This window comes from Pyxicephalus adspersus, chromosome 1 (assembly GCF_032062135.1).
Source record: "Pyxicephalus adspersus chromosome 1, UCB_Pads_2.0, whole genome shotgun sequence".
Taxonomy (NCBI): Eukaryota; Metazoa; Chordata; class Amphibia; order Anura; family Pyxicephalidae; genus Pyxicephalus; species Pyxicephalus adspersus.
The window spans coordinates 74,103,751-74,117,243 of record NC_092858.1 but is presented as its reverse complement, the minus strand read 5'-3'; the positions used below and the strand labels follow the sequence as shown (position 1 = coordinate 74,117,243).

Genomic DNA, 13,493 nt, shown 5'->3' with positions numbered 1-13,493 from the left:
TTACTAATTCAGTAAGTAAATGTGAAATTGTACAGCTGTTTATGTTGGGCCCTGCAGGTTCTGGACTTTAAAAAACCTAATATCTCCTTTAGAAAAAAATAAGCAAGTTTGAATTAATAATTTTTTATCCATTTTTTTTACTTTTGTTAAGTTTATAAAAAAAAAACTTTTCAGTACAAGATTGCACAGAAATAAACTCACCTATTAAAAAGCCATCTGCCCAACAATTTATTCAAGTTTGCTTGATGTAATAGTATTTTGCAGTTTTTGCCAGCATAAATAGTGTTCCTATAGGTAATTGTCTTATTTGCCTGTGTAGCAGATACAGCTGTCTGTGCTTGTCTTTTATTTAAATGGAACACAAAATGTAATGCAGCTCATATCTAGTGAAGTGTGACACTTTTAGATAGCTGGTTTAAAAATAAAAGGTATAATAAATTGCCTGACAATTTTTAACTGTCACGATAACAGTGATTTTTTTTAGGTGTATGGCCTTTCGTTATTTCCCATGGCACACCAATACAGGGTGACGTAGGTGTAATAGTATTTGAGGACAACCTGTAGTGACAGATTGAAGTGCAGCTTTCTACTGACATTTCTATCTAGTTACTAATCAGTACGTCAAGAGAAGCACATCTTGCCTGATATTTCATGATTACTTTTATTGTATTTATTTATTAATTCATTATTCAAGCCTTATTATACCTAATATTTTTATTTTTGTGCCAAGGTACCCAGAACCATTCAGCGCATACTTTTTACCAGGCAGTGACGTGGAGTTTTCTGTACTTCCACAATCTGGAGAATTATTGCCCATTGGAACTGCAGGGACGCTAATTACTGTTGGATTTAAGCCTACAATGTACAGTAAGAAACACAAAGCTACTTTAGTAGTACAGGTAAGTTTTATAAGAGGTACATGGAAATTTACCCGTCATGTATTAAAGTTAAAGTTTGTGTCAAGTCAAAAAACTTTTTTTTCTAGTTTTGGATTGAGTGGGGAAGGTTTTTCAGTTATCCAACTCTGTTATAGAAATATCCCTGATCTACTGTAAAAATTAGCCACATTTTTCCAAGTAGGAAATGGGGGAAAAATCTGCAAAAAAGTCACAGACAAAAATAAAGTTTGGCAGGGATTCTTTTCCTCATCTAGTCTACTATTTTCATATCCTGTCTGATAAAACATTTTCAGTTTTCACATAAAATGAGTGAAATCCTGTATATTAAAGAGAAAGATAAATAGCAATTCTAACTCAATAGCAAAATAATAATTCCCCCAACATTTGAATGAATTGCATGGAGCCCCCCTCCTCTGAAAGAAAAACAGAATGGTTCAATACACACAGTTACTCAGCTAAGAATCTGTTTCTATTTGCCTTGGTCTGTATTGCTCATAAATGATCCCGTGCCAGTTCACCTTTTTTACTCACCCCAATAAGCCCACATGCTGAGTTATGCATGAGATCATCTGCAGACACAACACCGTAGCTAAATATGTTTTATCTGTATCTTTGTCAGTGACTGTACATATGATAAATACAGGAAGGAATGCATTTGATTTAACTCTTACCATCAAAAATTGGGATCCAATAGAAAAAGGAAAAACAAAACTGAACTATTCTCAATTCTGTTATAGGCTGTGGCATTGTTGGGTTGTTTAGAAAAGTAAAAGGATTTTGAAGGGCTGTCATCATTTACAAATCCAGTTATGAGCGTTGCCAAATCCTAAAACAGGACAACTGAAACACTGAAAAGTCCTTTAGGTGTGACTGTGCATTTTTACTTTACTACACTGGTCATTTTTCAAGTTTTGCTGCCTAGAGTTGTACATGTTGTACCCATTCCAAAATTCAGTTCAACATAAAACAAAGAACAAAGAATTTAGCACCAATGCACTTGGACACTACAGTCTACATTAATTTTAAAAGCTTTCTAAAGCAAATACATATCTGAGCACTGTGGATCAGCGTAAAGTTTCCACATTAAGCTCTAGGAAAAGTTTGGTTAATGTCAGAAACACACATACAGGGTACTCTATTTTGATACTTGCGTGCCCTATTAGCTATTGCAGCAACATTCCAGCTAAATATAAAACTATGACAGCATAAAGTAAACCTTTGTAAGCAAGGCTGGCACTGTAAGTTTATCAAAAGGAGCAAATAATACCTAAGTAGATTCCTTAGTCGTCTGCTGTCTGCTAACAACATTTATCAGGAATGCCAGCACTTAAATGCATTTCATTATGCCACCACCACTTAGTGAACTGCATTCAAATTAAGAATTGAAGTTCTGCTTAATCACAGTCTCAAGTTATGGTTGCGGCCAATGGGAAAGAATTTGTATACTAGACAGATAGATGTATGTGATGCATTTTTCAAGATCAAGTTAAGAAGCTGTTTAATTTTATTTAAAAAAAGGTCTAAATTGTCTAATCACTGTAAAAGAATCATATAATAGGCATGGCCTAATGATAATATTTCCAGAGGTCCAGAGGATAAGGAGCTATGACACTTTAACAATGATAATGATAATGATAACAATGATTCTAAAATAACAGAAAGTCTAAAATAACACTGAAACCAGACACAGGTAGACATCTAGAATTTTTAAATTAAAAGTCAACCTGTATCTAGCATAACATATGCACTTTAATATAACATTATTGTTAATTTCAGATCTATAGTTATACCATAACTATGCCCTGAGTACAAAAGTATACCATAGCCAAATCACAGCCTTCTGCAGGGCCTTACTATAACCACAAGCAGTACATTGTAAATAGCAAAGCACAGGGACGTCGACTAGGTACAACACTAGAATTGTTGTCTATTATATACTACAGTGTAATGAAATAAGGAATTGGAAGTGTGGCTAATTCTGTAGCTTCCTGAAATGGGATAGCTCACATTTCTGAAGGCCACAGAACTCAAACAGAAAAACACTGGCAATTCTAACCATTATGACCAGGGTAATGAAGTTTTAGGGTGCCATGAGCGGGACTTTAAAGTTATGGTCATAATTAGTCATTGAACAGCAAGAGAAATGCATGCAAAGTATGAAGAAACATTACTCATGCTGTCAATATTTATTGCATCTTTGGGATTGTAGAATAGACAAACATTTGCATTTTATTTATGTAAATACAAACTGTAACTTAGCAAAACAGTGAACAACGTATTTGCAAAAATAATTTTGTTTCATCATTTTTAGTTTATACTGTCAACATAAAAAACAGAGCAGCCTTGTCTATTGAAGGAACTATTTCATAATCTTCTTTAATAGAAGATGGAAAATCTTACTCATTCTATTTCAGACATAAACTCCTGTCTGAACTAAAAGTTTTACTTTTGATCATTTCCAGAGAATGCAGCTCATACATTTCTGACAGAAGCTTAACATACCTAATTTTTCAATAATATAAATTTACATTTGCTTACATTTTGTAAATAATACTTGTATTATTCCTACATTCACATGCTGCCAGTTTTATGGTGACATGTCATTGTAAAATTTTTAACAATTTACCATTGCAATTTGATTAATTTTTTTTTCCTAAACCTATTATCATCATTTATTAATAATATTATTATTACACAGTATTTATATAGCACCGACTTTAGTCTAAAATCCTGTCTCTAGCTGTCCCTCAAAGGAGCTCACAATCTAATTTCGCTACCAAAGTCATATATGTCTTTAATACAGAATAAGGTCAATTTTAGGGGGAAGTCAAATAACCTAACTTCAGGTCTTTGGAATGTGTGCTAACCACAGAGCCACCGTGCTGCCCATATCATTTAGGCATATGCATATGATATGCAGCTCTACACTTGAATTATGATTTTGTGCTTATTCATATATAGATGTCCATACATATGTATAGATAGCCATTTAATAGTGTTTTGTGGTGGAAACCCAATATGCAGCAAACTTATCCTTAGTCATATTCTATAAATAAAGTTTAACACTGCTTGTTATATTTGGACTTTATGAGCATTACATTTTCAGTGCTTGTTATCACACACACAAATGTTCCATGCTGGAAAATCTTTGTAAAAAAAAATGATGATTGTTCTGTTTTATCAGTAGAAAAGGATATTTGTTAAGGATACATTGGTTTTCTCACACAGCCTGAAGTTATGTAGGGAAGTGTTATGTAATCACTGGTGGGTGGGAAGATCTCAGACAGATAGGCACACCTCTTACCAATAGTCATTCTCTGATAGATAGATCCTTTATTTTTGCTGATGTTAAAGGGAAGAGTAAAGCTAAGATAAGGTTTAAAATAGGGAGGTTATTTAAATGTAAGTGCCTGGGCAAGATCTTTTCAGTAATGTTTTTTAATAAAAAGAAGAATCTATATAATTATATGTTGGTAATTGAAATAGTCTCATTTTTGAGGTCAGACCAATTTGACGTCTACCAAGGATCCTACTGTAATAGAGAGTACAAGTCTGGATAGCTCAGTACACGTTTGTTGTCCATTAGCTGTGAGACTGCAGCTACACAAACATTTGTATTGCTTCACCTGACCAAAGCAGTTCACCCATGCCCAGAACACCATCCCAAATCTAGGTTTGAAAATTCGCCTATGCACTTATTAATTTGCTCACTACGTACAGTCTGTGTAAACCATGCCTAATTGACTCCAGCATAATACCTAAAAGGGCCATTCTGCCTTGTTTTTCTAAATACCCTTTTTAGTAAATTTATTTATCTTTTTAAGAAGATTTTCAATCTTTGAATATATATTTGGTTCTTATCAACTCACTGAAAACCTTACTATCAGTGCATTAAGTGTTATGTATGTCTTGCATATTTTGTATTAGTATATAATGAAGGGACCTGCTACACTTCCCTTTAAATAGCCTTGCATACTGACTGTGCTTTACTCTGCTCTATTAGTCTGAGTACACTCTAACAATATTCTACTCTTCGTATGTCTTATCTTGTAACTGTTTTCATCTCATCCTTTGTTAATCCTCACTTCTCTACCTGAAAAATAAGCAGTGACTAGAAGGAGATTTTACATTTGTAATATGGATATAGAAATTTCAAAGCAAGCACATAAAATTGTGAAAGTCACATAAAAATAACTTCAGGAAATTATTACAATAATATATCAAAATGCGTACAGGAAGAAGCAGAGAAGCAACCATTTTTTAGATGTGAAACTGTTGTGGAGTACCTATTATTTTTAATACAGAAATTAAGTCTGACATTGTGTTGGTTCTAATTCCCTCTTTAATGTAAATATCTGTTTAAAATGACTGGATGGTAAACTGTGCAATAATGTTGATAATGTAACATAAAGGTACAGTCAGCAGGGAATGTCTGGCTCTGCTCGCAGTAATCATGAATAACTAGGATATGATCACAGCCTCCAAGGAAACTGGAATGCTCCTTAGTGTTGGTCTACACATTTGAATATATGGATCTTATATTGCTGTCTTCATTTTACACAGGAGATATTCCATTTGACAGATTCTATTTATATCAGAAATGAGGAGTGACATAACAATTGTTTTATTTTACATGGACATATTGAGTAGCAATGCAGACTGATTGTGCAGTGGAAATATCTTGTATGGAGTATACATTTGGTTTCAATTTTAGTGAATAGTATATACTTTAGAAGAAATGGTAAGCTTGTTGAGCCTAAGTGGAGCACTAATTTAGTTTTCTTAACTTTAAATTGTCACATGAAGAAAGTGATCAATCTATCACTGCTTTCACAACAACAGTGTCCACACAGATTGGCTCTTTTACTTTATATCCTGCGAACAAGACAGTTTAGTGATGGCCTCATCCTAGGGAAATCTGAAGTCCTGGAAGTTATTTCAAAGGTTCCCCCATGTTTAAAGTAAAACAAAAAAAGGGGGGGGGGGGCTGTTCAATGTGGCATTTCAAATTGCAAAGGGACATTTAAATATTTTAAAAGCATGTATATTATTTTTTCAACAACACATTACAGGTATTAGACTGCTTACAGGCTCTATACAGATGGTGTCCTGGTCAAGATTTGAACATTTAACCATAGTGTTGTTAAGGCTAGAGTGATAGTAATTATAATAATTATAATATTAAAGCAGCCTTGACTGAAATACTCATCTGACATTTGGTGCGGTCCCCTAGAGACACACTACATCTGATTTATTAAAGCTCTCCAAGACTGGAGAAGATAGACTATCATTGGAGAACATTGGTGATCCTGTAAACCTGATCTGGTCCAGTATTTAAGGCATTTGCCAAATAGGAGCAAATGATTTTTAAGAAATCTATTGCAGATTTGCTGGATCACCCAGGTTCCCCCATGGTAGTCTATCTTCTGCAGTCTTGGAGAGCTTTAATATATCAGGCCCTCTCATTCAGCAATGGCACAACACACCCTTTTTGAGTGTATTAATGATCACCATAATTCAAACCATTTCGTGTAAGCTTAGTTGTTCTATTACTTTTGGGATTTGCCCATTGCAGGAGGTTAAAGAAAGACCCAGGTGAAGGTATCTGTTAAAATTGTAAACAGATGTCTTTCTTTTTTCTGCAGTAGTGGTCCTACGAGTGTAGAAAATATAAGAGCCCAGAGTTTGACTTTAATAAAGTTCAATTACTAAAGGAGAAGAAAAATGAATGCAAATGGGATGCTTAATAACTGTGCTTACTATGAATAACCAATAACAAGCAATGAAAATTAGGGCACAAAAACATTCATGCTTCTATTATTCAACTAAAAGATTCAAACTAAGCATTAAGCATTGTGATTTTTAAAATTTTAAAGAATTTTACTTAACTTTTATGAGACTATATGCTAAGTGGTTAACTTAAAAAACATAGATAAAAGTATGTTAAAATAAGATTTTACCTACGGATTATTATATTTAAAAGAAAGGGTATATGATAACAAGCAGGGTTGAATTGTTCTGCACATCAGATATCAACAAAGATGTTTTGCAGAGGTTAATGATACATATTCACAGTGAGCATAACCCATCAGGTACATTTCAAAGCATTCCAAAAAGATAACTGTTTCACCTTCAGCTTCAATTAACAAAGCAATTAGGATACCCCCTGGGAATAATTCTTATTAATACTAGTGTTGTTGTACAGATTTAAATCAGCACATTGCTTGAATAAAGTAAAGCAGCTATTATCAGAAATTAGTTCAGTAATGGCCTGAGTAGTGGAAAAAAGTTAACATTTTATCATTTATTAAAGTTGTAGAATAATTACACCTAAGTAAGAAAATATCTTTATAACCACACCAATTTATTTCCACTGTGAGACTAACAGGTGAGATTGTGCCTTTACCTTTCAAGTGTTTAAACTTTACAACCATTGAAAGAATTGCAATATCCCAAGCAAATGTTCTGTCTGGCGATCCTGTGCCATAAACCACAATTGTTTAGGGCACTCTGTTTATTCTGATGTCACTTGCTGCAGCAAATGAGATCAAGCAATAACTCTGCCTCTGCAGCTTGAAGTCCTCTGCTCTGCAGCTTGAAGCAACCCCACTTTCCCTTTAGCCAAGCATGCACTTTTCTCCGCATTTCCTGCACATACATTGAGGCTCTATTCAGCTAAAGGGGATTAATGTGCTGCAGCCAATGGGCATATTAGTTCCTGGCTACAATTATGCCCTGCCGCTGGCTACGATCACGCCCTGCCCCTGGCTACGATCATGCCCTGCCCCTGGCTACGATCATGCCCTGCCCCTGGCTACGATCATGCCCTGCCCCTGGCTACTGGTTCCTTCAAGCTTCTCAGCTTCCAGGCACTTGTTGCCCATTATAGCGTTCAGCCTGGCTGGCCCACTAGTGGTGTAAATTTCTGTTGGATTACCTGTTGCTCTTCCTTTTTGCCAGACCCTGTGATTGTTTGCTGCCTGGTCCGACCTTTGCTTGTAACCCCAACTCCTTGGATACCTTGTTCAGTAGACTAATTGCCTCTGTATGACCCCAGGCTCAGTTTCTTGGACTTGCCTCTGCTGGAATCTCCTGTATTGGATTATCTGTGGATCACCTGGTTACTGACCCTGGACTGTCAGGCTTCCCATTGTGTCCCCTGTTACTCCTATTGTGGGATCCTGGTCCTCCATCAGTATCCCAGATATCTGGGGGGCAACTGCGTACTGGGGTGAAGGGTGTAGATTTAGACTGGAGATTGGTACTAGCAAGCCAAATGCCTAATCCCAAATGTTTCCACAGTGGTACCCAAAGGCTCTCTAATTTGGATATCTGGGAAAAGTCCAAATGCATACGCAATGCAAGATCCAGCACCTAGGTATTTGTGTGGGAATTGTTCTTATCACACTGGATGTCTTCTGTATAGGTGGTTACAAATGTATTTAGCTTTCAAGACATAGCATAGCAGTTAGCAACAGAATGGGTAAATATGTTCATGTTTGTGCTATGCTTACTAGTGAAAAAATACAAAGATGAATGCCTTGATGAGGATTATATTTAGCACAAACTAAATAAAACTTTTTTTTCAACAAATATTGTGTTATTTACCATTACCTGCAGTTGCTTGACAGGCAAAAGATAAAATGTGAAACCATAAATATAGTTACTGTTGACAAGATGGCAACTCAAATTGTACAGGTGACGTAAAAAGTCCCTTTAATATTTAACAAAATTGCAGCAATATGTGTTTCCATTAAGTAGCATTTCACATGCCTTATATAATAATACTATGATTAGAAATACTCCCAGGAACATGAAGCTCAGAAACTACAATAAATAATGCATGTGAAGAAACTACAATAAATAATACATGTGTGAAAACTCATGTCAGATATATTTGATTGAAATATGCTTATAAAATAATAGCAGTGAAAAAACTGATATTTCTCTTAATAAGGATTTTACAGTACATGGTAAATGAGTACATTCATTTAATGGCAGGATTGTGGTTTGATAATGGGGCCCATTATGTGATAAGAACATGTAGGTGCAATCCATAAGGGTTAACTAATTATGAATGTTTTTAGAACAAATTTATACTCTACAGTTTTTCATCACATTTATATGTTTTTATTATAGAAATAATTATAACAGTGATACTTTGCAAACTTAATAGACCAAAGGTAGAAGTCATTAAAATTATAATACTTTATTATATTGCATATTTATTTTTACAGTCCTCTGTTCATGGCCTTTTAGTCTACTATCCACTGCCCTCATTACTGTATAAAATGGGATATGTTGGTCACATTCTCAGTGTCCTTCATGATGTGTACATTATGTTCAGCATTCACATTCCTATGATTGGATTTTAGAAATGCTATGAAAACACACATAAATAAAGTGATTAAAGTAATTAATAATATACATTTTTATATATTACACGTGTAGGAAGGAAAGAAAAGAGGAAGTGAACTGAGGTTTCTTCTAGGGCCTTTAACTGGGCCATTCACAAAGGTAGAGGTGTGCATAACATCAATAGAATAAGTGCCAAATGCAAGTCAATAGGTTAAGGTAAATAAACTTGTGTACCTTCCAATGTTGTACATTGAATGATTTGTACCACATTGCTTGATTTCCTAAAACAAGATTATGGTCTCATTAGCAAAGTGAATTGTAACCTTGCAGGAAATTTTCACTTAGTCTAGTGAATGAGGAAAAGATTTTCTGGCTTCAACCATTTAATCATATGCAAAAAGTCAATTTATATTGCATTTACCAAGTAGGACATGCAATTACAGATATAGGCTTGCACACTCCTCGTGCTTAGATCCAGCTACTCATGTTACCTACTGAACACTCACACTGACATTTTGGGTCCAGAATAACATTTGAAATAAAATTTGAATTATAATATTGGTATTGTAACTCTGACTTTGAAAAGGGCCATGAAACATGAATAATTTATACAGCAATTAAGGCATCTATTTCTCAATGGACACCCTAAATGTTGTTTTAAAAAAATCTTTTTAAAAGAGTATTAAATGTGAATCCTGTTTATTTAATGCACTACAGTTCCAAGCTGCCATTTTCTGACTCCTGAGATACGGTAGATACTATTTCTGAGAATCTAATGTCATTTTAAGTTATAGGTTCATCTTTCCTGTTCTATATTTAGTATCCAACCAGGGAGCTGGAGAATAAAAGCTTGAATGTTCTTATAATGTTAACTTTAATTTTTATTAAACATTTATATGTCCTGCCTTATTGTAGATATCACAGGGCACATGGTATCTTTAAAAGGGTGAAGTGTTCTCTAATAAAGTTTCAGTTTGTTATTGTTGCCTTGACATTTCTGTCCTTAGAGCTAAGGCCTGACCACTGCTATTCCAAGTCGACAGCTTTAATGCTAAACTCGAGGAAAAAAAATCTATGGCAACTGGGCTACTCCTGCCAGGCAAGGGTCAAATATCTATTTCTGTTTAGGGGACAAGTAAAAAGGAGTTCATTATTTTTATCCATTGATCTCCCGGTGGCCTGCATTCTCTTTGCTGCCTGTTTCTCACGGTTATAGTCCTCACTTTAAATGTAAAGCTATTGGTCCTAGATTGTAGAGAATGGCATCGGTGCCTGGCTTAGAGAAGAGGTTGCTGGGAAATGGTCACACAGAGGAAGTGTGGGCCTTTAAAGTGTATTGGGGGGAAGGAGGGGAAGCCTATTGCAAAACTAGTATTATATTTAGATCTTTGGTTAGAAGTGTTTTAAAACACAAACATTTATTGTTGCTCAACCAAAAGCTTAGATGCTTTAGTTTAAAATGGAACAATTTTTATTTTTATTGCAATCTGTGTACCCATTGGGGAGATTCCCTCTCCTTTTGTACTGATCAGCATTGTCACCAATAAAGAAACTGAGGGAAATCCTAATTTTTAGGGTTGCCCCAGAACAAAAGGTAAATGAAAATCATCCAATAAAGGCACACACACACACACAACTGTTAGGCCAATTCCCTTATTTTTGGAGGATTTCCTAAACCTTCCTGTTGTGTGTCTTGGACAGAAAGTAAAGGAAAATCCACCTAAATGGCATATAGGCAGCATGAAATAAACTGACAACATTTTTAATCCTCCCTTACTTTTTTCAAATAAGAATCTTTATTAAAATAAAGGTTAAAAACAAAATACAATTTAAACACAAGATACAATTTCCCTACTACATTAAAAAAACTATTGGATCTACATATACTTTAAATATATAATTTTTCTTTTATTTTAGTATGAATTTATGTGTTTTATACCTAAAAGGAAGCTGACCTATTTTTTATCTGTTTATTTTGGTTCTTACTCTCTAAATTGTTTAACGACAAAATGTAAAGTTAGCTAGCTAGATGTGAAGCAATCGGCTAAATTAGGCCAGTCTTAGTCATTCATTCAGAAAGTTAGATCTTAATACCAGAGGGAAACACCTCACAAATGGAACTGTCCTTATGGTTGTAAGTTTATACATACTTGGCTCTTTGTGGTGGTTGTTTAGTGTAGTTGTATAAAGAAATTCATTTATATAGCTTTAGAATTGGCTGTTCTTTTTCTGTAAGTTGAGCAAATTGTTAGCGATTTACCCTTTGTATTTTGGTATCTGGTAATTTGTCTTCACTAAAAATATTTTCAGTGTTTTTACTAACTTTTTAGCGTTTTTGCTGTCTGTTTCTTTTCCAGACTGCAACAATGGAATGGACCTATGAAATTAATGGTGTTCCCCCAAACACTACTCCACCAACAAATGTTTCATCTAGAATATGTTCCATGGGTATCAAGCAACCAACTGCAACTCAAAAACGCAATTTTTTACGTGAAAACCTTAAACTAACATCAACAGCTGTTTCTTCACCAATTAAAGGGGCTTCTTTGATAGTAAGAACAACGTAAAAAGGTTGAAATGATGATTGCCATTTTTTTGATGCAAACATTTGAGATAATAAAAATATTTTTTTAATTCAAATTTTAAATTATTTTCTTTGGGATTTGGAATTAAGAATACATTAATGGATCTGGACACACAAACTAAATAAAATCGTAGGGTTATATACACACATCAGATTATTCTCTCTCTATGAACGGCTCATCTCTGCAAGAATGTGTATAGAGGTCGCCTGATGTCATTCATGGATCCATCCTGACGGATCTATGAGCGACCAATGATGAACGACCGCAATACAACTAAGTGAAGGAAGGAAAGCACAGCAGGTTGCTGATCATTCTTTCTCCCTCATCCCCTCCCCACAGAACAGAAAATTCATTTATATGCCACTCTCTTGTCACTAGAAACAACTATGAAAGTTTCCAGCAACAATATTTGAACGTGTGTACCCAGCCTTGAACCTGTAATTGTGTTGAAATTAAATAAATATGTAGTTATTTGTAGTAGTTCAGTAGTGCAGTAGTTCATAGTATGCAGTAAGATTTTATTAACTGCAATAAGGTCCATGAGTGATGTTATCTGATTGGTTGCTTTTGGTAATTTTTATTTGGCTCTTTAGTGCTATTTTTAGTACGCTTCTGCTCAGTATGTTTGGTTCCATGAAAAAGTTATGGGTTAAAATGTTTAAAAACCAGAGAATGACTATATAAAACCTTTGCAGCTTTAGCTGAAGACACAAATCACAAAGGTCATTAAAGAAGATTGTGAGCTACTGTACTGTTATCTGTTCTGCTCTTCAGACTTTTTTCAGCTCTTTAGAAGAACAAGAGAATCAGAATGGCAGGGAAATTGAGACTGCCTTTAGACAAGAAGTTCTTCAAAACTGATTTTAGGACATGAGACAACATGCTCTTCGCAGTTACTTGAGTTGCTTTTGTTGACTGCACATATAACATCCAAATGTATTTCATATTAATTTACACTACCACCAATAGAAAGAAGGTATTGTGCAATTAGAAGAAGCGTACAATCTGTCAGTGTATCATCCACCTTTCTATTTTGACTTTTTACTGGGGTTCCACTTTTTATTTTTAAAAGAAACCCCTTTTTATTTACACCCCATATACAAGTTCAATAATAACTAGTGCTGCAGAGTTGGGTTTTAGTACTTTAACAGTGTAAATATGCTTATTGTTTATACTCCTGTGAAGCTCTATAAACACACTGGGTCTGTAATTACAGTACGGCTCAAGTGTCATATATATTAGGTTTTTTCCCAACTGCGAAGCTATAAAGTAGCTTAAAAAATAGTCCTTTATTTCATTTATAAATATATAATAACTGTGTTTGGTACCTGAAGTGTTATCATAAAATATCCTGTTTCACACAGTGCCTCTAATTGTGAGAACCACCTTAAAAATCACGTTCCAGCCATTTCACTCTCACCAGTACCCCTCACCAACTAATAGCTAATACAAGACTTGGGAAACGGTAACAGTTTGAAGCATTTCAGTCATTCGGAATGTCCTTGCAGGTCCAGCAGTTACTGATTGCTGTCCAATCTTGAGTACTACATGTTAGATGGTTAAACACAGCAGGCTTCACTTTTGTTTTGTGACAAGTGTACACACGTTAGAAAAACTCTTCCAGCTTCAATTGATTTAACAAAATCAAGCA

At 34.8% G+C, this 13,493-nt stretch overlaps 1 protein-coding gene across 1 annotated transcript in view; it reads left to right on the top strand.

Annotated features, from left to right (window-relative positions):
- Positions 1-12,195, top strand: part of CFAP47 (cilia and flagella associated protein 47) — a gene marked incomplete in the record, with an annotated part of 209,882 nt that extends 197,687 nt beyond the window's left edge. Inside the window, 2 exon segments of the mRNA XM_072404123.1 lie at positions 731-899; positions 11,615-12,195. Of these exon segments, the coding sequence (XP_072260224.1) occupies positions 731-899; positions 11,615-11,824 (379 nt within the window).
- Positions 12,196-13,493: the final 1,298 nt, after the last annotated feature.